The 25,401-nt window shown below is 37.8% G+C and overlaps 1 protein-coding gene across 1 annotated transcript in view; it reads right to left on the reverse strand.

The window, feature by feature from the left end:
* Positions 1-232: 232 nt before the first annotated feature.
* Positions 233-25,401, reverse strand: part of THEMIS (thymocyte selection associated) — a 135,469-nt gene continuing 110,300 nt past the window's right edge. Inside the window, exons 5-6 of the mRNA XM_059700285.1 lie at positions 13,121-13,274; positions 233-1,990 (exon numbers count right to left, since the gene is read on the reverse strand). Coding sequence (XP_059556268.1) covers positions 1,959-1,990; positions 13,121-13,274 — 186 coding nt within the window. The 3' untranslated portion in view covers positions 233-1,958. The remainder of the gene's footprint in view (positions 1,991-13,120; positions 13,275-25,401) is intronic.

Raw genomic sequence — 25,401 nt, forward strand, 5'->3', positions numbered from 1 at the left:
CTATATAGTTTAAGTTTAAAAAATTTGGCTCTCAAAAGAAATTTCAATCGTTGTGCTGTTGATATTTGGCTCTGTTGACTACTCAAAATACCACGTGCGGGCGCGCACGTACAGTGGGATTGAAACTTCGTGGCCCATGCGCAGAAGTCAGTATTTTGTGGAAGAGTCACACTCAGGGGGCCAAAGAGCCGCATGTGGCTCGCGAGCCGCAGTTTGCCGACCACGGGCCTAGGCCTACACAGGGTAGGGATCATCAGTATCACTCCCTTCCGTTTCCACATCCTGTCCCACTGGCAGGTCTTCAGGGACAGTGTCCCTCCTAGCGCTGCCATCTCCTGACCCCAATGCCTTCTGCTGCGAGACCTCCTGAAGGCCCTGCTGGAGGCTCTGCTGGGGCAGGTGTCGCTCCTTTCAGAAACATGTCCGCGATGGCTTGCTTGGTTTGTTGCTTTTTTTTCCATCGTAGGTTTGCTTGTAAATAGATAATGTACCACGAATACCTGTCCGGATTGGGGGCCCATGTTTCCAAACATTTTGAGGAGTGTTTTGAGGTCTGAAAAAGCTTCTGCCAAATCCGTCACTGACTTTCCCTAGGGGTTCTTCTGCGTTTCCCCTTCACCTTGCCTAGTCTTCAGCTTCGTGTTCCTGTACTGGTTGCCACAACTTCTCATTAATCAGTTGCTGAGGAACCACCGCTAGGAGTGCCTCAAGGTCATCCTCATCCACGCTTCGGTTAAGGCTGTTTGCCGTCTCGTCCACAGCTTTGTTGATTTTTGCAGCCTCTGTGCTACCGTTACGATGGCTATGATGTCACTAGGCAATAGGCATTTCTCAGCTTCTCTGTACTCTATGGCACCACCACTGTATATGTGGCCCATCATTGTCCAAAACATTGTTAAGGGGTGCATGACTGCATAAACATTGTGTAAAAAGTCTCTAACAGTAATTTTCTCTTTTGTTGAAAAGTTGTCTAGTGATTTGTTGTCATCAGAAACTCTTTGGTACTAAACCAATGAATTATTTCTATACATAAAAAAAATTATGAGATAGGAGATTAATAACTTTTGTAAAGAGTATGACCTATGAACAAAGCCAAAGCTTGACATTAAATTCCTGTATAACTTCAATGAGAAAACTTATCTGTCTCTTCATTTTGTTATATGCAAAATAAAATTGTCCCTGTATACTTAACACATAATAATACATAAATAAAATAATTTTTCTAGGATCCTAATAAACATCCATCGAAAGGATTATCTAACATACAGTATATAAACTAAGGCATACTAGCAGAACTTTGGTGAAACTGTGGTCATGAATTCTGGTTGTTAGGAAACAGGGGAGAAAGTTATGATAAAATCCCCAAGCCTCACGATGGCTTGGGCTGGTAAACCTCAACACACTTATTGATAGGGTACTTCCACAACAAACTAAAAATGTGAAGTAAAATTCATTTATACAGCCCCAAGCGAGTCAGATTAGAAACTTGGGTATTCTAAATCACTCCATAATATCTTAAAGTTATTTTTAACCGAATGATGAGAACACCAAAAAAATGCAAAACCACTTGTAAAAAGAAAAGTATTTGGTGACTCGTCATCCTATTTTGTACTGGTTTTACTCAGAAACGGAAATATAAAATCGTTTTCCAATTGCTTAATAGCTGTTAGTGAAAATAAGAACCACACAAAATGTGCACATTAAAAAAAATATGTCCTGGTGACAATGAAACAATACTTAAAGGTTTTGGCACAACAGAGTAGACTATGCGACATCTATACATAGGTTTCTGCTTTGTTTATCTGTTAAAACGTTTAAAGTTGTTTTCTTCTTTGCACTGGGCAATTGAGTTTCTTGTGGGGGCCGTTGGGAAATCGTTGTTTTTCAGCTAGAAGGCCAGGCTTACTTTCCATCACAACATTTATGGTCACTACCCAAGTGGCTTCAGTCACATCTCGTCATTTTTGATGTTTTTCATTTTTGAACATTTCTATAAGGAAAGGAAAAATAAGAAGGGTCTATCAGAAATATGTATTGGAAATCGCCAGGAAGAAAACGACTTGCTTTCCAATACTGCTTATAGGACACTCTCATGAATATATGCTTTTAAAGAAATAACTGAGATAAAAATAAGGGTAAAAAAAAAAAAGTAAGAAATGTAAACTCTTTAGATAAAAGGTAAGTATTTTTATGAGCTAGCAGATAACACCTTGAATTTGTAAAGTGTTTTTCAGTTTACAAAGTGCTTTCCTTTGCATTTTTAGTTTGTCCGCATAAAAACTCTATTATATAGGAAATGTAAGGGGAAAAAGTGAATTCACAGTGACGTTGAGAAACTTGTCCAGCAATCACACAACTTCACAAAGAGCCTGAGGTTGACTGTGCTCTAAAATGAAAACCTGATTGCAGACCAGCACTCCTGCAGAAAAGAGCCCGGCCCCGCTGGCGTTCTGAAGACTACAGAGGAGAAAAGGTTACGTATAAATGTTCAGCGGAAGAGAAGGCAACAGGTCTCAGGCGTCAGCTGTCTGAGCTAAAGCTTCTGATGAACTTATGCACAGACTTGACTTCACCATAGCATCATATCCACACTCGAGTAAAGAAAGCTACACTGCAAATAGGAAATGTGTCTGTGTGTAGGAAAGACACTTGATTCTTTTCCAGTACAGCTTGATGGAGCAGTGTGTGTGTGTTGGGGGGGGGGGGGGGGGGCTTAAAAACCCTGATAGCGTGCACTAGCACCAAACAGCCAGGAGGTAAAGAAAACCCGCCATCCCTTTGTTCTCCATACCTGTCATTAGCGACCTGTTAGGTGCTGGCCACATGGACGTCCAGAGGATGCCTGGGAGGCTCTTGCCCCAGGGCTCATTAGCTTTGCCTTCCTCCCTCCTTCTTCCTCTCTTTTCCCTCCCTCCTTCCTCTCCTTCCTTTTTCCATTCATATCTCCCTTTCTCTCCTCCTTCCTCTCTCCTTACCTTTGTTTGTTTCTTCCCTTTTTTTTTTATTCGACCCTTAATTTATTTAAATTTTAATTTATTGGGGTGAATTTGGTTAATAGGATCATATAGGTTTCAAGCATACATTTCTGTGACACATTATCTGTATAGTGCACTGTGTGCCCACCACCCAAAGTCAAATCATCTTCTGTCACCATATATTTGGCCCCTTTGTTTCTTTCTTCTTTGTTTCTCTTCTTTCCTCTCTTCCCTTCACCCTCTTTCCTTTCTCTACGCCCCTCCCCTCCTGCCTCTTTCCCAGCTCCCTCTTCCCCTCCCTCCCTCCTTTCCTTCCTTCTTTTTCTGCTAGATATTAACTCTGTAACCTTAAGGAAGTCATCTAACCTTTATGTGCCTCATTTCCTCATCTTTAATAAATGGGAGAAGTATAATAGTGCTTATTTTATACATGATGCCTATGTGCCTATTATGACAAAGATCGAATGAGTTAATAAATGTAAAGGGTTTTATATTTTACAGTGATGAATTTTATTCTCACCAACTGCCAGTTATTTTTATATGTGTGAAATAGAAAGACAATGTATATAGTTTTGTGACCTCTGGGTAGCTCACAGGCTAATTGGGAAAGTTTTAGGAAAGGAGATGTCAAAGCAGAAAGAAGTGGAATTTCTCCACACATCATGTTAATTCCCTCAGCAGCCTGATTTATTCTCCTCTGTCAACATCTCCTCTCAGTGTCAACTGGGGCTTGGGGCTGAGGGCTGGGGGCAGAGCAGGGGCAGTCAGTGGCTGATGAGAGAGAGGCAGCCTGGATTCCATGCTCTCCTTGGTTTCTTTCCCTCTCCTCATCACCCACTATTCCCAACTGCTGCCCGTGGATATTTTGGTCTTCCTTACACCACAGCAGCAATAAATCGACACACTGTAGTAGTATATACATTATAGATGAAAGGACACAGGGTTTTTAGGCAGTATGCCCAGATTTTATTCCCACTCCTATCTCCTACTATCTTTGTGACTTTATTTCTAAAAAAGGGATAACAACAGTATTCCTCCCTCAGAGTGCTGCTTTTCTTTGGGGAGATGGAGATTGAGGGCAAATGAAATAGATATACTGTAGTATAGAAAACAGAAAATAAAGGCCTAGGTATGATTCCTTATTCTGAGACTTACTGGCTATGGGTCTTGAGGCATCTCTAAATTCCATTACTTTATCAGTGAATGAATTTTGATAATCATAACTGAATCACAGAGTTGAAGAAATAGCAAATGAAATAATGGACCTGCAAGTACTTTGTAAAATGTAAAGTGCTACAGGAATATTGCTTGCTATTACCATCTCATATTCACATAAAACTATTATAAGCCCATAGTTTGAAAGTTCAATTTGTCATCTTGACAGTTATTAGTCTCACTCTCCCTTGTCAATAAACTGATTTAAGATAGTACATAGTTAAGCAGAAAAACAGGAGGAGATGGGATTAGTATAATTAGATTATTTTGACATAAAATAATAGGATTTAAACAATCTTAGTTTTGGAGGGGACCTTGTAAGTGGCCTCTCTTTGCCTGAACTAGTCCAATCTTCCACCCAGTGTAGGAATGCTCCAACTAACATCCACACTCAAGTTGACAGAACAGATGTAACATTGAATTGAAACTGTGTTCTTTATTGCATTAACTTTCAAGAAGTCTCAAAATGTGCAGGAACTTATTTTTCTGATGATTACATAGGTTATAAAATTCAAATTGGTTTAAAACCTCAGTTCTTTTGGTATTCACCAACCATTCCTTTTAAAATGTCACAAACTTAATATGGAGGTGATGTTTCTTACATTTAATTCAATATTCACTGATTACTTTTGAATACTCACAATTACTTAAATGATCAAATTAAGTGAGAGATGTGGAATAATGTATACTCAGCTCCTTGGAGACCAAGCCAAACATTTCATCCACTGAGGAATAGATATAGAATGTAGTTTTGTTTTGTTTTTCTCTCTAAACACTATCCTTCGATAGTCAAAAGTGTCCTGTGATAGTCAAAATCTACATTTACGTAGGAATAACCTGCTGTTCAACCAACAAATCGAAGCTTTATACATATAATATTAATGGCTAATTTGTTGACTGAGAGGATTAAAGTGAAAGAAAATTTTTATTTTCTTCTATTTTGAAGGAATTAAGTTCAAGTATACATAAAAGTGCTTTACCTTCTTTCATAAAACTGGTATTTCCTAAAGACTTCATCTGAACCCAGGTCAGTCAAACCCTGCTTGTTTCTCTGTTGGGAATTTTGAGTGCCAATCTCCTCAAATGGCTCAACTTGATGGTGAACAGTAAAATCTGCAGTAAGCACCTTTAGTAGGCAGCTTGATTGTGAAATGTGTTTTCCTGGAATCCCTCCTGAATATTTCCAACAGGATTTCCATCCATGTACCATTTTCATATCTATATTCATCTTATACTTTTCTTAGCATGTGTTATAATTCAGTTATTGGTTAGATTGGACTAGCTGTTTTATTCTTCTCATCTATAGTGGTTATAAGATATTGCACCATTTTTCAGAAATGGGTCTGACACTTATACTACTGGCAACTGTTTTTTCCACACAGAAATTGTTTGATAGGTGTCATACACTATATTTCAACCACAGAATGGGAGTCTGGGGTTCATTTCTTTACTCAAATATTTATTGAGAGCCTATGATGAGCCACGCCATTTTCTAGAACCTAAGGACAGAGAACACTGATAAAAAGTCTCTGCCATCATAATGCCCTCACCTAGGAAAGGTGACCCATGATCAAAATAAGAAATAACGTTTTAGATGGCATTAGGGAGATAGGCAGTTCCAGCTAGGAACACTACAAATCTAAATGAGGTGGTTACAGGAGGCATCATAAAGAAGGTAATAGCTATGAAACTGTGTGCGTTTAGGAAAGACCTAAAAGAGGCAACGCTGAAAGCCGTGCCGATTTCTGGAGGGAAGATTGTGACAGTCAGAGAGAACACAGCCTATGGAAGCACTGAGGATGGAGGACCCCTAGCATTTCTGAGGAACAGTTAGGAGGCCAATTGTGAGAAAGGGGAAGAAGCAGGGTGATCCCTGGAGGATTGTGAGGAAAGGAGTTCCATGATCTGATTAAGGTTTTAACATAATTGCTCTGGTTGCTGTGTGGAGAATGGGGACAGTATGAAGCAAGGGCAGAAGCAGATAGATTAGTTAGGTTCTCAATACAAGAGTCCAGATGAGAAATGATGATGACTTGAACTAGGTTGATAACCGTGACCATGCTAAAAATGATTGTATCTAGACATTGTGTGAAGATAAAGCCAATAGGACTTGTTGATGTAGTGGGTGTGATGAGTGAGAAAAAAAAGAGAAGTTACTTACAAGTCTTCTACTGCATTATTTTAAAAGTGTGGTTTGGAGACCCCAATCACCCAAGAAACAAGTTGCAATAGATTCCAAGTTCCTACCTGACAACTTCTGAATTAGATTCTCTAGAGCAGAGGTTAGCAAACTTTTACTCTAAAGGGCCAAATAGTAAATATTTGAGGCTTTGCATCTGGTTTCCGTCAAAACTACTCAACTCTGCTGATAGAGTAGGAGCAGGAAAAGAGCCATAGATAATAGCTAAATGAATGAGTATGGCTGTGTTCCAATAAAACTTCATAGAGACATTGAAATTTGAATCATATGAAATTTTGTCAGGTCAAAAATATTTCTTTTCCTTTAATTTTTTCCAAACGCTTAAAAATAAAAAATAAAATTCTTACTTTGTGGCTGTACAAAAGCAGGCAATGGGACAGGTTAGAGTCCAACTGCCAGAGTTTGCCAACTCTGCTCTAGAGAGCAGATCCTAAGAATAAGTATTTTTAACATGCTCATATGTGACTTTCTTTATGTTCAAGAACTTAGAGAAACACTGGAATAAATTTTGAAAGTGACGTCATCTGTTCCTTCTTGTTTTGCTTAGTTCATGGGTCAGAGTAAAGGTGGTCTTCTTGAACAAAATAAAAACCAGATTTAGTCTGGAAAAATAACTAAAATATTTTTGCCTGCCCCCAAAAAATGGTGAGAAAAAGGGGAAGGGCAAATTAAAATAATAAGATTAAATATTATTCATGAGTAAAATGGAGGGGGAGGCTCAAAAACTTATTTAGTAGTTACTTTCATGCTTTAAAAATGCAATTATCATTAAGAAAGAATCAATTAATGATTTGTACTTGACTCCATGAAAGTCAAAGCTCATCATATATATCCAGCCCATTGTTCTACCCAAGTTAAATACTATCACTGATCTTAAGAAAAAATGTTATTTTTTCATATGAAAGAATACTCCTTATCATAAGTTGTACATCACACACACAGCTCATCTCTACTTGTAGCGGCCTGTACTAGGTCTCAGTTGTTATGAGTTTGCACCATAACATCTCTTCATCTAATGCTTTAGTTGTGCTTTTTCTAATGTTACCCCCAAATCATAAAATAACAGGGGGAAATATGTAAAAAGTTAATTCACTTAAATGAAATGATTAATCATAATCATGTTATTGAAACTGATCTTTCTGGCCTTAAAGTAATAGATTTTGTTTCTTCATCTGGTAAGTATTTTTCAGCCTTATCTACACTTTGCTGTCATGCTATTGCCTTCTCTGTCTCAAGATTTAATTTACCAAAGTTTTATTTCTGAGACAAAATCAAAGAGAAACTGACAATTTTTTATTTTAGAGAAAATAATTTTAAAGAATAAACTCAAAGACATTTTCAAGGTCTAATAGACCTAAAACTATTAGCAAAGAGTTTGGGGATATTTTTTAAAGGACTTATTGGTGAAAAAATAATATGTTCATAAGTCCTTAGCAACCACTATAAAGCTGTAAAATGGTGATGAGAAGAGTCAGAAAATGAAGATTAAGACCAGGTTTCAAAACAGGGTATCTCAGTAATCTGTCTTAGTCTAACATTTCTGTCTCTTAAGACCTGAAAGATATATTTCTTCAAATCTCTAATAGGTTCCTTCACAAACCACCATGATACGTGGTTAATATTATGCCATAGCGACTAATATACAGCAAGTGCTAAACAAAGCTTGTTGAATGAGCTTTGTAATAATGATAATTTTTTAGTGTCTACTCTATGCCAGTCTCATTACACAATTTCATGTGAGGCAAATATTTCTATCCTCATTTTACAGACCAGGAAACGAAATCACAGAGTAACGTGGCAGCTCAGTCTTGTGTCTGTCTGGTTGCAAAGCCTGCACATTTTCCTCTATTCCTCACCATCTCACAGGCTGCTTCCCCAATGGCTAATGTTCTGTCCAGCCACAGATGGCGGAGAGAATGGAGTGAAAAGAAAAGACAAGGAAAGACAAAGTTTGCTTTGCCTGGAGAACTGTTTTTCCCTTTCAATACGGTATATGGTTTTGCTTTTATAATTAACATTCTGCTGATGAGAACTCCCACTGGTGAAGGCTGAGGAGTCAGATTTTCCATGAAGAGCAAGCACTGCAGGAAATAAATTAATCTCTAGGGAAGACGAGGGGCAAGGCTGTCAGTACGCACACCACTGCCTAATAGGAAATGATATTTCGGAATTGTTCAAAGAATGTGAAATGACTGCGGGTTCTCCTTCCAGCATATTCTCAAACATTTAAACCTTCTGAGAAGAGGGAAAGAAGTTGCTATAAAATGAAGAGCAATCTTATAACATTTTACTTCAGGCTGTTGGTTGTTCCAAAACTTAGATAGTATTCCCTGGAAATACAAGGGCAATTCTACTGGTGTCATTATTTTGTTTATATTATGAAAACGCTGCATTGATGTTAAATAGCAGGATAAAAAATAGGTCAGATTTTTGGATTACTGGTTTGAAATGACCCACTATTTTAAATAACAGGTTTTCTGGTCCGGAGTAAACGTAATTATTATGCTTCAAATTACACAATGCTCAGAATAACACTAATTGCTGAAGTGTTTCTTAAAATTGAGAGACAAGACTATATTTTATATCTAAAGTACTACCTCTTTGTAGCCTACATTCAATCATTCGGTCAAGGTCTTTCATACGGGACCCTCACTGGGTCTAATTCTCACACTAACCCTGGTGGGGAGCTGCCCTGTGTATTGTTTTCCATCACAGAAGTAAAATCGGAAGTTTAACATTAGGATTAATTTAAAACTCAACATAAAGACTGCTTTGGTTTCCTGTAGATCCATTCTTTACTTCTGGCTCCCCCCTTGGCCTCAGTGAAACATTTTTCCATGGAGCGCCTTTCCTCTCACCTGGTTAATTTACCATAATAAGTGTGTTCGTAGATGTGGGATCATTTCCATGTGAGCCTTACTGAGAGATGAGCAACAGTTGCATCACTCTGTGATATCAGAATAGGCCATAGAAGCAACGCTTTCAGAACTGACAGGGCATGAAAACGACCTGGCACACCTCCTATTTTGGTGAGGAAAATACACCTCAGAAAAGTGAAATATTTTGTGGAAGGTCACCCATCTAGTTTGTGCAGAGCTGGGACTAGACCTCAGAGTAGCTGTGCTCTATTTTCTCACCTAGGCTTCTCACTACTTGGCAAGTCTAATGTATGGAGGATGAGTCTTGGGTTTAGCTTAAAGATGTAGGAATAATTAGAAGAACATAGTTGAGGCTTCAAAAGAAAGGAAATTCCATTAGAGAATGTTGATTAGGAAAGTATAAAATTTGTTCAGTAGAGAACATTTATGTAGGGCAAAACCAAACAGGCATATTTTAAAAGATTAAGCCTCCCATTTAGCACCAGATCACCAGAAGCAACCACTGCATTAGGGAGTGGCCCACATAATAATCACATCCTCCTCACAACTGACTGAGAATCCTCTGATACCAAAGGACCGCTCTTGGCTGAAGGAAGCCACCTTGCCCACAGCCATGCCCCCTCCTCAGGGGCATCTGCATCCAATGACTGACTGATTCAGGAGCTATCACGGCCTGGTCCCCTCACCCCAACACAGGGCAACTCTGAAGAGCCAGGCCAGTTCCCGAGCTCCCAGTGGGATCAGCCGAGGTCTTCAGTGTCTTTTAACTTCTTTCTCTCCCCAGGCCTGCTTTAGTTCCTCTGCCTACGTGTTGCTCCTGAGAGCCCTCCTTAATACGCTGTCCCACGCAAGTTTGCCCTGGGAAAGGGTAACAAATTGCTAAAATAAACGTCTGCACGTAACACACGTCACCCACCAAGAATGGCACAGGTGAAGCCTCCGCTCTCCCTGCCGCAGAGGTAAGATGGGAAAGGGGTCCGTTAGGAAGTTTCAGGGCCTCCTTGTCTCTGCACAATTACCGTGTTTCTTGGACTCAGAGGAATCAGTGACTCATCTCCAGAAGATTCCTAGTCCCTTCTCATGTCCATAGGATTCCTAGAGGCCATGAACTTCCCAATGGGATACGGTTCTCAAAGGGAAAAAATACAGATAGAAACTGAAAGTCTGCAAAAGCCACAGGAGGAGATCTCCACCTGCACGTTGCAGAGCACACCTCCAGGAGCAACGTTTTTCTTAGCCATCAACTCAGAGAGATGCCGAAGTTCATTATAATAGCGAGGATTCGATTGGAGTTTATGGTGTTCTATACCAACTTTAACCTATTTGATCTAACGCAGCTTTTGAAAGAGCCTATGGTGTAGCACTGTTATTAACCCAATTTTACAAATAAAGAGGTAGCGACACTAACAAATGGCTCGTGGTACACAGCCAGCGAGTGGGACAGACAAGATTTAATCCCAGCAGTCTGAGTTCAGACTCCAAAGGTTAACCACTTAATCATCCTACTTTCAGAGAAGTGTTCTCTTAGTAATTTATGAACAAAACAACCTGCAGACTTAATAGCAGTGCTCCTAAAAGAACACGTGGCCATCGCCAAGCAACCAGAGTGAATGAAGGACCCACAGTAGAAGGTCATCCAGGAGGTGTGGGGAGTCATTTCCATCAGGGTCCTAGTGACGGGGGATAGGGCTGACCGAGGTGTATATACTTGGCTGTCCTCCTGGCTGCAGCAGCGGAACTGTTGACATATGTGCATTCACAGTGAAACTTCCAGGTATTTACATACCTGCGTTCACAGTGAAACTTCCAGGTATTTACATACGTGCGTTCACAGTGAAACTTCCAGGTATTTACATTCAATCGCTGACATATGTGCATTCACAGTGAAACTTCCAGGTATTTACATTCAATTCCAAAAGAAGGAATTCCCTCTAGAGAAATTATTAGATATACGTTCAAAGTGGTTCGACTTCATCTACCTGGAAGAAAAAGATCTAGGTGTACAGAACGAGTAAAACTACAGAAGCTGGAACCCTGTCCTAATAAGGTTTTTTTGTTTTGTTTCGTTTTTTATAATATGCTACAAAGATTCTAAAACTGGCACTCTCACCAGAGAGAGTTTGGAAAATGACCGACTTGTGACTAAGTAGTAAAAAGAGAGGGAAGCTCAGAAAGGATGCCCTTTGCCCATCTGAACTCCACAGTGGTGGCTGTTCAGAGATGAGAATTCATTCCAAGTCTGGTAAATGCTCAGTAGGGAGACAATGAGTCTTTCTATTTTAAACCAAAAAACATAAACTATATTACATGAGGTAAATGAAATTTGAAGACTAATGTTCCTGCTTTACTTAACTTTTGTGTTTTCACATATGGAATTGTCAAACCACTCCAGTTCATAATGGAGACCGACTCTGTGATGTATTGTGATTACAAATGGGATAGCAAATGAAAACATTGGTCAGATGAGTATACTAAATAATTTATGGGGGGGAAAAATGCATGTTGAGATTACCTAACCTAAGTAACAGTTCATTTTACTCTCTTGAATAAAATTAGGTAGTCTTGCCTAGAACCTATACTTTAATTCAAAGATATTTTTCCTTAAATTGTCACTTGCAGGCAATATGTTTGAAACAGGGCCTGCCCTGAACTGTGATATACTCTGAACTATTTATTCAGGCTGCAAAGCGGGGGCTGCAATGTACTCTCCCAGGAAGATGCACACACAGTGATAGGTCAGACAAATTTTCCTATAACTGAAACAAAAGCTTTGATTGCAGGAATGTGTTATCTGGTACTTTTTAGGATCCATCATCTTAGGGAAAAAGATAGTTTCCTATAAATTAATGATGGCTTGAGACTCAACACACTGCAGCAATTTTTCCTGTAGTAGCTGTTTCTTGTCCAGTTGTACTTGGTTAGTGTTTGAAACTTGGAGGAATAGCAATATGCATGGTTTTCAAAGCCCTTTACAGAATTTCATTTTTATCACTCGGAGAGAGTCAATGAAAAGGTAATAAGAAAAGCTCCATGGGATATTTTTATGGGAGTGTCAGAAGCCAGTAAGCTAACTACATGAAAGAACAGATTGTACAGAGTTTCAGCAGCAACACTGTGGAGACTTCTTATCTAGTAGTGTGACTTTTACATGCCCTTGGAGGAAGAAAGAGCGCTCCCTACAAAACCAGATAAGGAGGGAGAAGAAACAAACCATATGCTTAAGAATAATTACAGTTTCATTTTTCTTACAAACTGCAGTGTAAAGTTTCAAAGATAACGTTTAATAGATATTGAGCTGCTTTGCTGTGCCTAAAATAATTCCCTTGCTAACTCATCTCAGGTTTGCACAATATGGAAGTTAGACTGGGTGGCTTAATTGAATGCTATCAACATCTCCACAAGTCCACTTGCTCCTGTTTTGCTTTCAGTAGAGGTGAAAACTATCAGATCACTCTTTCTATAAACTAAGCTGTGATGTTTCAAGTCTGCACTAGATTACTTAGCTGACGCTTCTTTAAACAGAAACATCGCAATTATGTTAACCTCACCTCAAGACATTAATCCTAGCAAAAATTTTAAAATGTCAGTGTCATGATAATACAAGCAGTCTTAGAATAAAGTACTTCCTTGGCCATGAAAACCATAAGTGAGAAAAATCTAATAAAAAGCAATGAAGAGACCTAGCATTAGTGTGAGTGTTCAATATTATGCTGCATTTAAAACTATATTCCAATGAGATTTTCAGGTCAGACAGTCACTTTGAATTATATATTCCAAACAAAACTGTAAGAATCTGTATATTGTGCATTTGTCGCGGAGGTGGCTGAAGCCCCCATCATGTGGCTAACGACCTGTGGTTCCATCGGTGCCTGCTACTGCCGCTGCTCCACTCTTGCTTCTCTCTCTCTCCAGATCAGCCAAAGCATTTTGACAACCAACTGGTACTTTTGAATCCAGGCCAGCTTGATGGGAATGAAGTTTCTTGGATATATCTACACGGAGACTCTGAAATGAGACAGGCCAGAGTGATTGATTTTACAAGTAAATTATCAGTCCAAAATAAATGCTTCCCAGGGATGTTACAAGGATAAACATTTATCAAATGGCAAGTTACTTCTTATATCTGGAACAGAACATTCTTATGTGTCAAAGGGAGTTACAAACTACATTTTCATCCATATATTTTGGTAACCTAGGTGTGGAAGTTTTGTGGCACTCTAAGTGACTAGTATAAGAAGACATCTCAGATGTGGAAAGTCATTTCCAAAGGCCATTTGTATATGTTACTTTCTTCTTGTGAATCTTATAAAGTATTCTTCATTTAGAATATTTTGCTCAGTTTTTATCCCTATAGTAAATAACCCTGCATTTCATTATATATTGCATAATTACACACTGTATAATGAAGAGATTTCACTTCTGTATTATTGTCATTCTTTTTATAAAACAAATCATAACATCTGCCTAAAAATAAATCACACTTGTATCAGTATTATGCAAATTTGACAAAGTTCTTCCAGTCAATTTAAGCAAAAAAAATTATCATAACAATGAATTATTAAAGCATAACATCAATAAACCCAAAAACTCATCTCGCGTGTGAGATGGCATATAGTGTTTGATATTGTACTAGTATGTTGTATGCTTCAAAGAATCATCAAATAGGAGCCAAAATTAAGACCTAAAAAGAAAGTGAACTTTCAGCATTATGTTTCATACCCAAATTCCGACTAGAAGTTTTTCAGTTTGAATGTGATTACAAAATAGTCAAAGATTCACAAAGTCATAATTACCGTTTGGGGCTATCCACATAGCCATGTTAATTTACAAAAGGACAGCACGATGAACAACTTTTCTTAAGTTCCTTCTACAGATTGTATATAGCATTAAATTCATTAAAAATGTCATTGAAAGCTTGAATCAAAGGCTTTAAAGATTGGAAAAGACCAATAAGAAAATTAGGGTCCAGCATAATTACATGATTCACCCAAATTAACAAAATAAACAGTGCTGAGCTTTTGGGATATGTCTCCTGACCCTTAGTCCAGTGCTCCTAGTGCTTTTCTATGATCCAATCATTCATATATTCATTCAGTGTGGTGGGCTGGTTACCGTTATGGCCCCAATCCTTTACCATTCTCTGTATCCAGGTCCTGTCCTTGTCATTTTTTCAGTGCCCTCATACTCTGACTATATATATATATATATTATTGATTCTTCACAGAGAGGAAGGGAGAGAGATAGAGAGTTAGAAACATCGATGAGAGAGAAACATCAATCAGCTGCCTCCTGCACATCTCCCACTGGGGATGTGCCCGCAACCCAGGTACATGCCCTTGACCGGAATCGAACCCGGGACCCTTCAGTCCCCAGGCCGACGCTCTATCCACTGAGCCAAACCGGTTTCGGCATGACTTTTGACTTGTCCATGTGACTTCCTCTGGACCCGGATGATATTGGCCCATCAACACAAACAGAGACTTGACAGATGCTTGCATAATTGTTTTTTCTCGTTCTTATTCTTCCATTCTGCCATAAGAACATGCCTAGACCGGCCTGCTGGATGCTGACCAGGACAGAGAGCAGACTCAGGTCATCCCAGTCATCCGAGATGAGACAATCACAGCCAGAGGAGCCCCAGGCTTTTGGGCAAACCCAGCCTAGGTCAGCTGAACTCCACAGCCTCAGGAACTAAATAACTGTCTTTGGATGTATGCCTTTAAGTTTTTCTGGCGAGTAGGCAGCACCGTGTGGCAATAGATAATGAGCACATCAACAACCATTCATCTGTGTTATCCCAGATCCTGGCTGCAGTGTGAGAATACAAGCAGGACTCACATAGTCTCAAGCTCTAAATTGTTCAAACAGAATTTCTTAAATTGTTTAAGCGGAGATTTAAAATACAGTGTGGTGCATCATGGGTAAATAATTCTCCAATTCCTTTCCTAATGACAAAAGGAGGGATCCTGGTGACACTTCCAGTGACAAATCAGGTCAGAGTCTGAGTGTTGGTATTTCCTGGAACCAAACCACTATACTTGTTTACATTTGACTCAGCCACAGCCCACAAAAACGTAAGTCCATTACTCACCATGAGTTTATAAATTTATTGCCAGGCTTTCTCTATATCCACCAGCCCTCTAGGCTCTTTTCCCTTCTCTCTCTATGCAGCATCCATCTTACTTCTAAAACCAGATGTCAGACATTACCCTGTTATCTCTCTGCAGCATTTAACATGTCTGGTCACTCCCTTTCCTGTTTCTGGTGTCCCTCTTACCACTCTGACTACTCATTCTTGGATTCCATTGACTGTTAAGTGATCCTCAAGGTTTTGTTATTGATCTAATTATCTATATTAACCATCTCTAGATAATTTCAACAATTATATGGCTTAATTTACCAACTACATGTTATAACTCAGGGGAGGGGCCAGATTTATGAAACAAGATCAGGCAGAGCTTGTATAACATGATAAGCACTCTGGACTCCAACTCTAATGTCCTTTATTTAGTTCTACAATCCCACCATTCTTCCTTCCCGATGTAAGGCGTGGCTATTCCATTTACCTAGAACATTATCACAAACTCAAGACTTCCTTCAAGGTTTCCCTTGCCATGTAGACTTTAGCCAGACCTTTGTGTTCTAGTCTCTGAGCACCCTGTACTGCAAAGCAGTTTTCACAATACAATGAAATAACACCTGGATTAATGTTTAATGTCTATCTCTCTGGTTAAAAATATAAGCCAACTAGAATAAGGACTATCTCTGTCCTATTCAATGTTCTCAGTTCTTATCTCAGTGTTTTAAATACAGTAGGTATCAAATAACTACATCCTATATAATAAAAGGCTAATATGCAAATCGACTGAACAGTAGAATGACCGGTCACTGTGATGCGCACTGACCACCAGGGGGCAGACACTTAATTAGGAGCTGCCCCCTGGTGGTCAGTGTGCTCCCACAGAGGGAGTGCCGCTCAGCCAGAAGTCGGGTTCATGGCTGGTGAGTGCAGTGGCAGTGGCGGGAGCCTCTCCCGCCTCCTCAGCAGTCAGACATCCCCGAGGGCTCACGGACTGCGGGAGAGCGCAGGCCGGGCTAAGGGACCCCCCTCCAGTGCACAAATTTCATGTACCGGGCCTCTAGTATGAAATAAATGGAGAAATGCTTGAATAATATAGACTCAAGTTTTACAACTTTTTCTTTGTCTAGCTTATCAATGGCTACTACATACTCACATGTTCATATGTTAAGCATGATATACAGTCACTAACAGTAGTCATTATATAGTAGAAAGGCACACATATTTGAACTTATTTTAGTCATTAAAATACATATTGAAAATCTTATATTTTTAAATAAACTCATTGATGCAATTGTTGCAAATACTATAGTCATATAATATTCCATATACGTCTCTGGTTCAAGTTAGATTAGTCACTATATATTGAAATTATAAATCAAAGAATGGTTATAAAAGGGAAAGTGAGGGCCTGAGAACTGAGTATGTATATACAGTTGCTTTATATTACTGAGGCACAAGATTGTGGCCTGACAATAATGAAAGAAATAAAATTCTATGTCAGGCACTGCTTTACAGATGTCAAGCCTTCAACTTGAAGATCAGGTACAGAAGAAAATGAGAAAAATAAAATGTGTGCAAAGAATAAAGAAGAACACCAATAAATTTGAACTGGCATGCATCAGGCCTTTGTAACTACTCTAGAGTTGTACTTTAAAAATAAATCCTGTTTATTTTGTATAATTTCCACTTAACTTGTCATTAGAAATGAGTCATTAGAATCCTGTCTGTTAATAAAAAGCAACTCTCATGTTTTTCTTGGCTTGTAGTTTGCGTACTGCTTTTAGTGTTCCTGCTGAAAACAATGATTCAATTACAAGGTACTGAGTATTTTTCTCATGAACAAAGAAAAGAACAAATAAACATTTCCATAAAATAAGATGTCCATGAAAAAAATTAAAAGATTTCTTCATATCTATCACTCATCTCGCAAACCGTTCATTGAGATTCCCAGTGCATGATTATATCCACGTGTGACCCTTCTCCCCAAGGGTACAGAAAGCTTGCCTTTCCTCAGAAAGCCACATATAGCCTGTCTTGGCCCAAGGACTAAATATCATCCACATTTAAAACAACATGAACTATCCTAGATAATGTACTTCACTTTATACTTTGTAAAAAATCACTCAGCCTCCTAACAGACTGAAAAAACTACCTCCTCCTCTGCTTATATAAACAACTGCTCCTTTCAGGCCTGTACTTTTTATTTTATCAGAAAAGTAAATTCACGTGATGTTTGGGAAGAAATTTCTCTGTAACTTTCTTCCTCAGAATTAAATTCTACTTGAATGAAGAACGACAGAAACAGAAATTCAGAAACTCCGTATTAAAATAAATAAATAAGATGAAAACCCAACCATAAGAAATATAGGTTTGCGATGCACATCAAATTATCATTCCAGGAGACCATGTAACCCTCATGCAATCTGTCTTCGTGTGTGTGTGTGTGTGTGTGTGTGTGTGTGTGTGTGTTTTCTCTTTTTGTTTGTTATATAGCTGTATCACTGTAAATACTTTATGAGATTATCAAGGGTTTTAAAAAAAATCTCAAAATATTCTCATTGTGCATTATAAATAGAGGCAAATGTTGTTGTTGTTTTTCCTGAGGAAAATGTTTAAACAAGCGAGAATGTGTAATGAAAAAATAATCTAAAGTTGATCACCCATAAAAACAGGCGTCTCTTTCAGATGGTTATCCAATTTTTATACAGTTATCCATCTATACTCATAAGCTGTCTGTTCTGCACAGAACGTTCTTTATACCAACTGAAAAAACATGACGTTGAGATTGTTCCACCCAGTCCTAAAGACAAGCTGTCATTGACATCGTTCCTGTCCCTTGCAGCCTGAGGCTGTTTGCAGAGAGGCTGCCCAGGCCTGTGATTGGCAGGCCTTATATTATGGGCTCCTTAGAAGCACATTTTCTCTCTCACTTCTCCTGAAACGTTAGACTGTGGCCCTCCCTGGTGAGACTCCTTGCTGGAATCACTTGCTCCTCTTAGCCAACGCTCTTGACCTCTTGCCAATGCACACCTTCTTCTTCAAAGGGGATCATGCTGGCTGGGTTTTGAGCTGGCAGTTGATTGGGGGCCTCAGCAGCATTTACAGGTGCACGCATGTGGTTTGACATTTGGACACTCTTGGGCCCAATTGTAGTTGAGAGATGGGACAATCTCTCTCTCCTCTTCCAGCTCCAAGTACCACCAGAAGTTCAGATGTTTAAAAGAATTGAGGTTTTTCTATCTGCCCTGTCCATTCCTTTGGGTTGGAGAAGAGGCAATTGACCCACAGGAAAGAAAATGCCTGTGTCTGCTTCCTAAATAGTCCTGAGAAAAGATAAAAACTTTCTGTCCCAATTCTTTAAAGATTTCCTCTATCTGCTGGACTTGTTGGGATTAGACCCATTCCTTGTTGGAACTCTGATTAGAGAGCTTAACAAGCATTATATTTCAATGATCTTACCATCTTATTTGGGAAAGAAATCCTTCATATACTATCGAGAGGACTTTATGTCTTAATAGTCAAACACGTTTTAAGGACATATTGTGTAGTAAAGGAAGAGACCTACTTACAGTATTCAAATATTTCAGTTGCATCTTCCTCTGTTTCTCCTACTCCAACTGGGAACTAGACAATTTAACATCTAGAAGTCCCGCCATCCTAATTGGATGTTGATTTGACTACCCTCTTAGGAAAAATTATATTCTAGCTCCTGGATGCAGGAAAAACTCGATATAATCACACAATTTGTTTGAGCAAAACAAGTTTAAGAATTTTGTTTCAGAGTACTCATGGTAGAGAAGCTCTTCACACCTTTTGCTAAGTTCAATTCAATCTGCTTTTTGCTACTCTAATCTCTATTAATTTAGCCAAAGATAAAATGGACACTTGAGCCAATGCTTAACCAATATATTTGTATTTTAAAATGCAGTCAGAATGCACAGCTAATCTCTACAATCGTTATTCTTAAGAAGGTAAACAGGCAGTCTGGCTGCCCTCAAAGATGTCCATACTGTCACTCCAGATCATGGACAGGCATGCAGAGGGGTTGCTGTTTTAAAGATGCTGTAACAAGTGCATCCCCTTCAAAATACCAAGGCTGGTTCACTTACAATGTTGGTATTGTGAAGACTAAATAGCTCTGCGTGTATCAATAAACCTTCTTTTACTTTATTTGCCCTCTTGTAAATCTTAAGATGATCAATTCACGTGGATGGTTATTGTTATAACTTCTATAGTTCCTATTTTAATTGGCAAATTATAACACTTTGTGTGAGGTTTAATCTGTGGCCAAAGGGCAGGAAAATTAATCTTAGTTTAAATTATAAAAATAGAAATTACAGTAGAATAAACTATAAGACACATTTTCTGTTTAGATTAGCTTTTGGTGAAATTAGTCTTGAATCAGTGGACATGTGCATAGCATTTGGAAAGTGTCCAGCAGAGCAACTCTTGCTGCAGATGGCAGATGGGAACTGCAGTGTACCATATAACAGTTCTGTATCTAGAAAAAAAATATTCTAAATTCGTTCCTTAAAAATTACATTTGAAATTATTTTAACCTGGGTATTAAAACAGAGCCTTTCACATGAGTCTTTGAGAGGTATCCATCCTGGCAACCTGATTTGAAACATTGCTATATTATTATTTGAGCTAGAAACCATTTTTAATGGGTAGGATTCGTCTCACTATTTCTTCGAGCATTCATTTTATGTGAAATGTTAAGTGGCATTCTTGCCACCAAAGTGTTGCTTAAATTAAAAAGCTCGTGCTATTGTGAACAGGGGCCCAACGTAGGACGTAGTCCTTGAAGGCTGCTTCCCACCTCCTCACCTCAACATTTTTTTGTAACCCTCTCCCATGAAGGCTGCCTTTCTCACTGCTTCCTGCACACCCAGCCTATTCCCCACCACTTTATGAAGCATTGTTTGACACCACCATCCAAGACCGGCTCTAAAGTTCTACAGAATGACCCTACAGTCGTCTCCAGGATCCCCCCCTGCACAGAGGGCATGTGCTCATAATGCCCTCCTCATCTCATGTCCTCCTCTTTGTCATCCCTCTACCAGCATGACATCAGAGGTCCTTATGGTTTACATCTAATAGAACATTTTTTTCTACTCTTTTTCAGGCTCCTGTAAGTGCAATCAGAACGTGGACCTCATTGTCCCTCAGAATTTCTCCATCATCAAGACCTTGGTTTCTAAGACTTTCCTCTGTGCTCACACTTACTAACACTGCTCTTCCCTCTCAGTCTTTAATTCTTTTCTGCCTATCAGCTCTTCCTTGCCTCACTTTTTTTTCTACCTACAGAGTCCTTATAGCCAACTTGTTAACAATTTTCTCACTGTGGTTATAAGATCCTCACTTTCCATTCTACTTTCTTTGCCAGTCCCTAAAAATCACTTTCTGTTTTCTCACCTTCCAAAAGTAAGGTTAATAATATTAATAATAAAATAACAATATTATTTCACTGCTGGTAAAATTAACAACAATAATAGTAATAGAATAAACAGTCCTGTAATTTTACTAATTTGACTCTGACTTAAATTCATGTTGACTGGAGACATCCAGGTCCTCAATCTTGCTCAGTTATCAGAGGATCCCTGCTTCAGTTTCTTGTGAGGGATTCAGAGAAGATATTTCAAATCTTTTTCTATTTTGTCTATCTCATAATTGCAACCTAGCATTCCTCAATTTTAGGAAGTAATGTAATCACTTAATTAATTCATTGACAGTGTGGCCTTAGGAAATCCATTTCCACAGCTGTCTTTGTCTTTTCTTAGAAGTGCACTTGATCTCTCACCTACCTCACAAAATGGGCCCCTCCCTTTCCTCCTTTGACTGTGATGCGTTCCCTCCCACTTTCCTATTGACTTACTTAATCAATTGTTCTGCCTGCGCCCAGTGCAGTGTCTGACACTGCCTCCCCTCGCCTTGTTCACTTTCTGCCAAGCGTTGGTAAGAGTGATCTGCTCTCCCCGCTCGTTTGTTTTCCGTTCCTCCCACTGCCTGATTATCGGGTATTTACTGCACAGCATCTGGTTTCTGTTCCTACCACTTGACTAAAAATATTTTCACCAATAACTTTCTAATCATCAGTCATAAATCCCATGGCTTTTTTCTCAGACCTCATAGTTCCTGAGCTTTCTGCTGCAAAAAACTCTGTTAACCACTTCATCATTTAAAAATTAAATAATAATTTTCTCCTCAGTTTCCAGGAACACTGTAGCCTTGTTCTTCTATCTTTCTCTTTTTTAAAATATATTTTTAATGATTTCAGAGATGAAGGGAGGGGGAAAAAGAGATAGAAACATCAATGATGAGAGAGAATCATTGATCAACTGCCTCCTGCATGCACCACACCTGGGGCTTGAGCCCACAACCTGGGCATGTGCCCTGACTGGGAATTGAACCATGACCTCCTAGTTCATAGGTCGATGTTCAACCACTGAGTCAGCCAGTCGGGCCTTTATGTATCTCTTGAATTGTCATTCACTCATCTTCTTTACCATCTTTTTTTCTTTCCTTCCAACCTCTAAACCAGTGATCTCTAAACTATTCTGATTGTATCCTCTTAACAATAAAAGTTTTAAGCATGAACCACAAATGAGATACGTGTATATGTACATTTACTCTACTAAGATATCATGCACATTATAGAACAAATTTGAAGTAGAAACATTAAAATAAATTAAAGTAAAAATATTTTAAATAAAACTTTATTTTGCATATTAATAATATTGAGAAAAATGGTTGAATAGTTTTCATTACTTTTTAAATCTTGATTTAATACTTTGTGATACAGCAATCCAATTGTTCGCTTCATAATTCAGTTGACTCATATATTGAGCTTTTAATAATTGTCACCACTAAAACATGCTGCTTCACAAAGTCACATGGATGCAAATGGAAAAATAAAAGTATGTTGTTAATTGCTATCAGTCATGATACAACAATGTCTACTAATTTAGCAAAGTTGTTGAAATTGGCTAGGAAATTCCTATCTTCCCTGATGTCAAATTGTGTTTAAAAATTAAACAGATTTGACTTAGTAGTTAATTAATTAATATTTTAACTACTGCACTTAAAGCCCATGGAAATTCTGTGGAAGATTTTATGAATGGTTAGAAATTGTGTTTCCTAGTTTGTAAAGTTTGCAAGATGAGAGGTTTTATAGGTTCTACTATATACATTGAATTGTTTTCAGAAATAAAAAGCACATTACATTATAGTTATTTCATTACAATCCATTTTCAAATGCTCTATATAGAAAGATTCTTTTATTATAATTATTTTTGTCCCTTTTAATTTAAGGGGCCAGCTCAAGTGTTTATGTGTGTGTTTCTCTAGGCAGCAGACTACTGACAGGCACTTATCATGGACTTAGGTAGACCCATTTAAACACACACCCTTTTAAAGAAAATAAATACCAGTATCAATATTAAACATCTTTAATTTTTCTGAAAAATGACTTGTCATAAAATAATTGGTAAATCTTTATGTGGAACAAAAGAGAGCCACAGTCACCTCTCATCTCCAAAGTGCCATGAGGTTTCTGCACTTTTGTTGTACAACTTTGTTTCTATAAATGAATCATATTCAAAACATTCTGAAGAACTTTGTAAACTTCTGGCAACTATTTATTTGCTGCAGTAACTTGCCTATAATAATACTGGGAATATATTTCATATGTAGATGCATCTCCCTAAGCTTCCTTGAGGATCACTTTTTAAAATTCTAGACAATGCAGCTGCTATATAGTAGTTGAACTTATTCACTTTATCCATAAAGCAATGCTTTCACTAAAGAAGTCATTAAAGAAGAAGATAATGGCTTCTTCAATGCATTAAACTTTTTTCATGGGTTTCATTCTTAAAACACAATCGCACAAATATAATAACATATATTTCAAGAAAAACTGAGCCCTATGCAACTTTATAGAAAATCTCTCTCACTGGAGTCACTTGTTCATTCCAATAATAACAATAGCTTATTATTGTTATTAATAACAATAATATTAGTTACTTTGTGCGTACTAAGTATTTATGGCTGTTTCATATATTAGCATGTTGAAATCGTCTGCATTTTTTTTTTATAAAAAATTCTGAGAGTATTTTCAGAAAAATGGTTTTAATTTGTCAGCACATTACTTCTTTGTATTAACTTGTCCATTTTTAGGAAGAGTCGGTTTACTCAGAAATATGTTGTTTTTTCTTTATCACTGTAAAAAACAAACCTCTAAAGCGTTAATGTTAACTTTAGTAAATTTTAAATGTAATGAAGTAGTGGCTTGAGTATAACATATTTATAAGCAGTACTGAAAGACTATAGACAATCGTTTTTATATTTTTGTTGCTTAGCTTTAAAATAGATTATTAATCACCATGGCTTCATTTTCTCAGTTGTTAATATCACATAATACAGTATAAAAATATGGTAAAGTTCTGAGTGTTTGTAAATCTTCATTTCAATCTTGGCAATTTCAAATTTTTGGCTGACATCTTGAAGGGCGTGATTCATCATCTTTTTTTCTCTCTCTCTTCCTAATATGGCTGATGGAGCAATACTAGAAGTGTGAAAATTGTCAGTTCTACTTTTTAAAATACCACTCAGTTGTCCTTTGCTTTTATCATAAGTACAATATTTTAATAAATTTACTTACTGAAGTATGAAATGCTTTTAGAAAAATGCACAAATAATAAGAACAGCTCAATGACTTGATACAATTGAATGCACCTATGTAACTACTACTCAGATCTGAAAATAGAATATTAATACCCCCCCCCACAGCTTCCTCATGCTAAACCCAGTCACATTTCCAACCCCTCTTCCCCAAAGCCACCTGCTGTTCTAATTTCTTTTTTTTCTTCTTCTAATTTCTAATATCATAATTAGTTCTCTTTCTCGTTTGGAAACCTTTGTAAGTTGAATTATAGAGTATATTCTATTTTGTATCTGGCTTTTTTCTTTTTAACCATAATTTTATAGAATATTCCATTGTATGAATACACAAAAATTTATTTATTTACTCTGCTATTGAAGAACATTTGATCTGTTTCCATTTTTTATCTATTACAAATAATGCTGCTATGAATATTCCTGTACACATCACTTAGTGCATACATTTTTCTTTCAGGTGTATATATGCCTATGTTTTTGTAGGCATGTTAATTTTTGAGTCATAGGGTACGTATAGAATCGTTCTAGTGATTCTATAATATTATCTTGCTGTGGTTTTAATTTATATTTCCCAGGTAACTAATGTGATCAAATAGCTTTTCAATGTTATATTGGTAACTGTGAAGTACCTATTTTGTGAAGTAATTTCAGATGTTTGCCTATCTTCTCTATAGTGCTATCTGTATTTTTGTTATTGATTGGTAGAAGTTCTTTATATATTATGAATACAAGATCTTTTCAGTATCCTTTATCTGTTTTTTTCAAATAGTCTCCCCTACTCTGTGGCTTTCCTTTTCACTCTCTTAATGGTGTCTTTAGTAATATAACCTTTAATCAACAGGTTGAGTTTTTAAATTTTTTAATTTTGAAAAATACTTTTCAAAATATTTGTGAGATTTGGTTTTGTTTGAATTAGAAAATACAATTTTCAAACACCTTGACCAGGCTCATCGAATCTGTAGTACAGTGCAACTTCCTGAAATCTAGACCTGGGATTATATAAACACTGTATTCTCAGCAGGGGCCCAGGCTTAGCTGTCTCCAGAAGCAAAATCAAGATTGAGTGGCCAAAACTGCCCTACGATTTAACAGTGATCATCAACAGTTGCTAACTTTATTAAAAACAAACCACCACCAACAAAAAAACAAATGTTATATATGTCAAGATAAAAAATAAACAGCACTGTTTATGGAGTAGTCTTCCAAAAAAATCAAATCTAAACCTATCAAGCTTCAAAATTTAACTATTGCCCAGCTGGTGTGGCTCTGTGGATTGAGCATCGTTCCATGCAACAAAGGGTCGCTGGTTTGATTCCCAGTCAGGGCACATGCTCAGGTTGCAGGCTCAATCCCAGTGGGGGGTGTGCAGGA

The sequence above is a fragment of the Myotis daubentonii genome, chromosome 6, assembly GCF_963259705.1.
Source record: "Myotis daubentonii chromosome 6, mMyoDau2.1, whole genome shotgun sequence".
NCBI lineage: Eukaryota > Metazoa > Chordata > Mammalia > Chiroptera > Vespertilionidae > Myotis > Myotis daubentonii.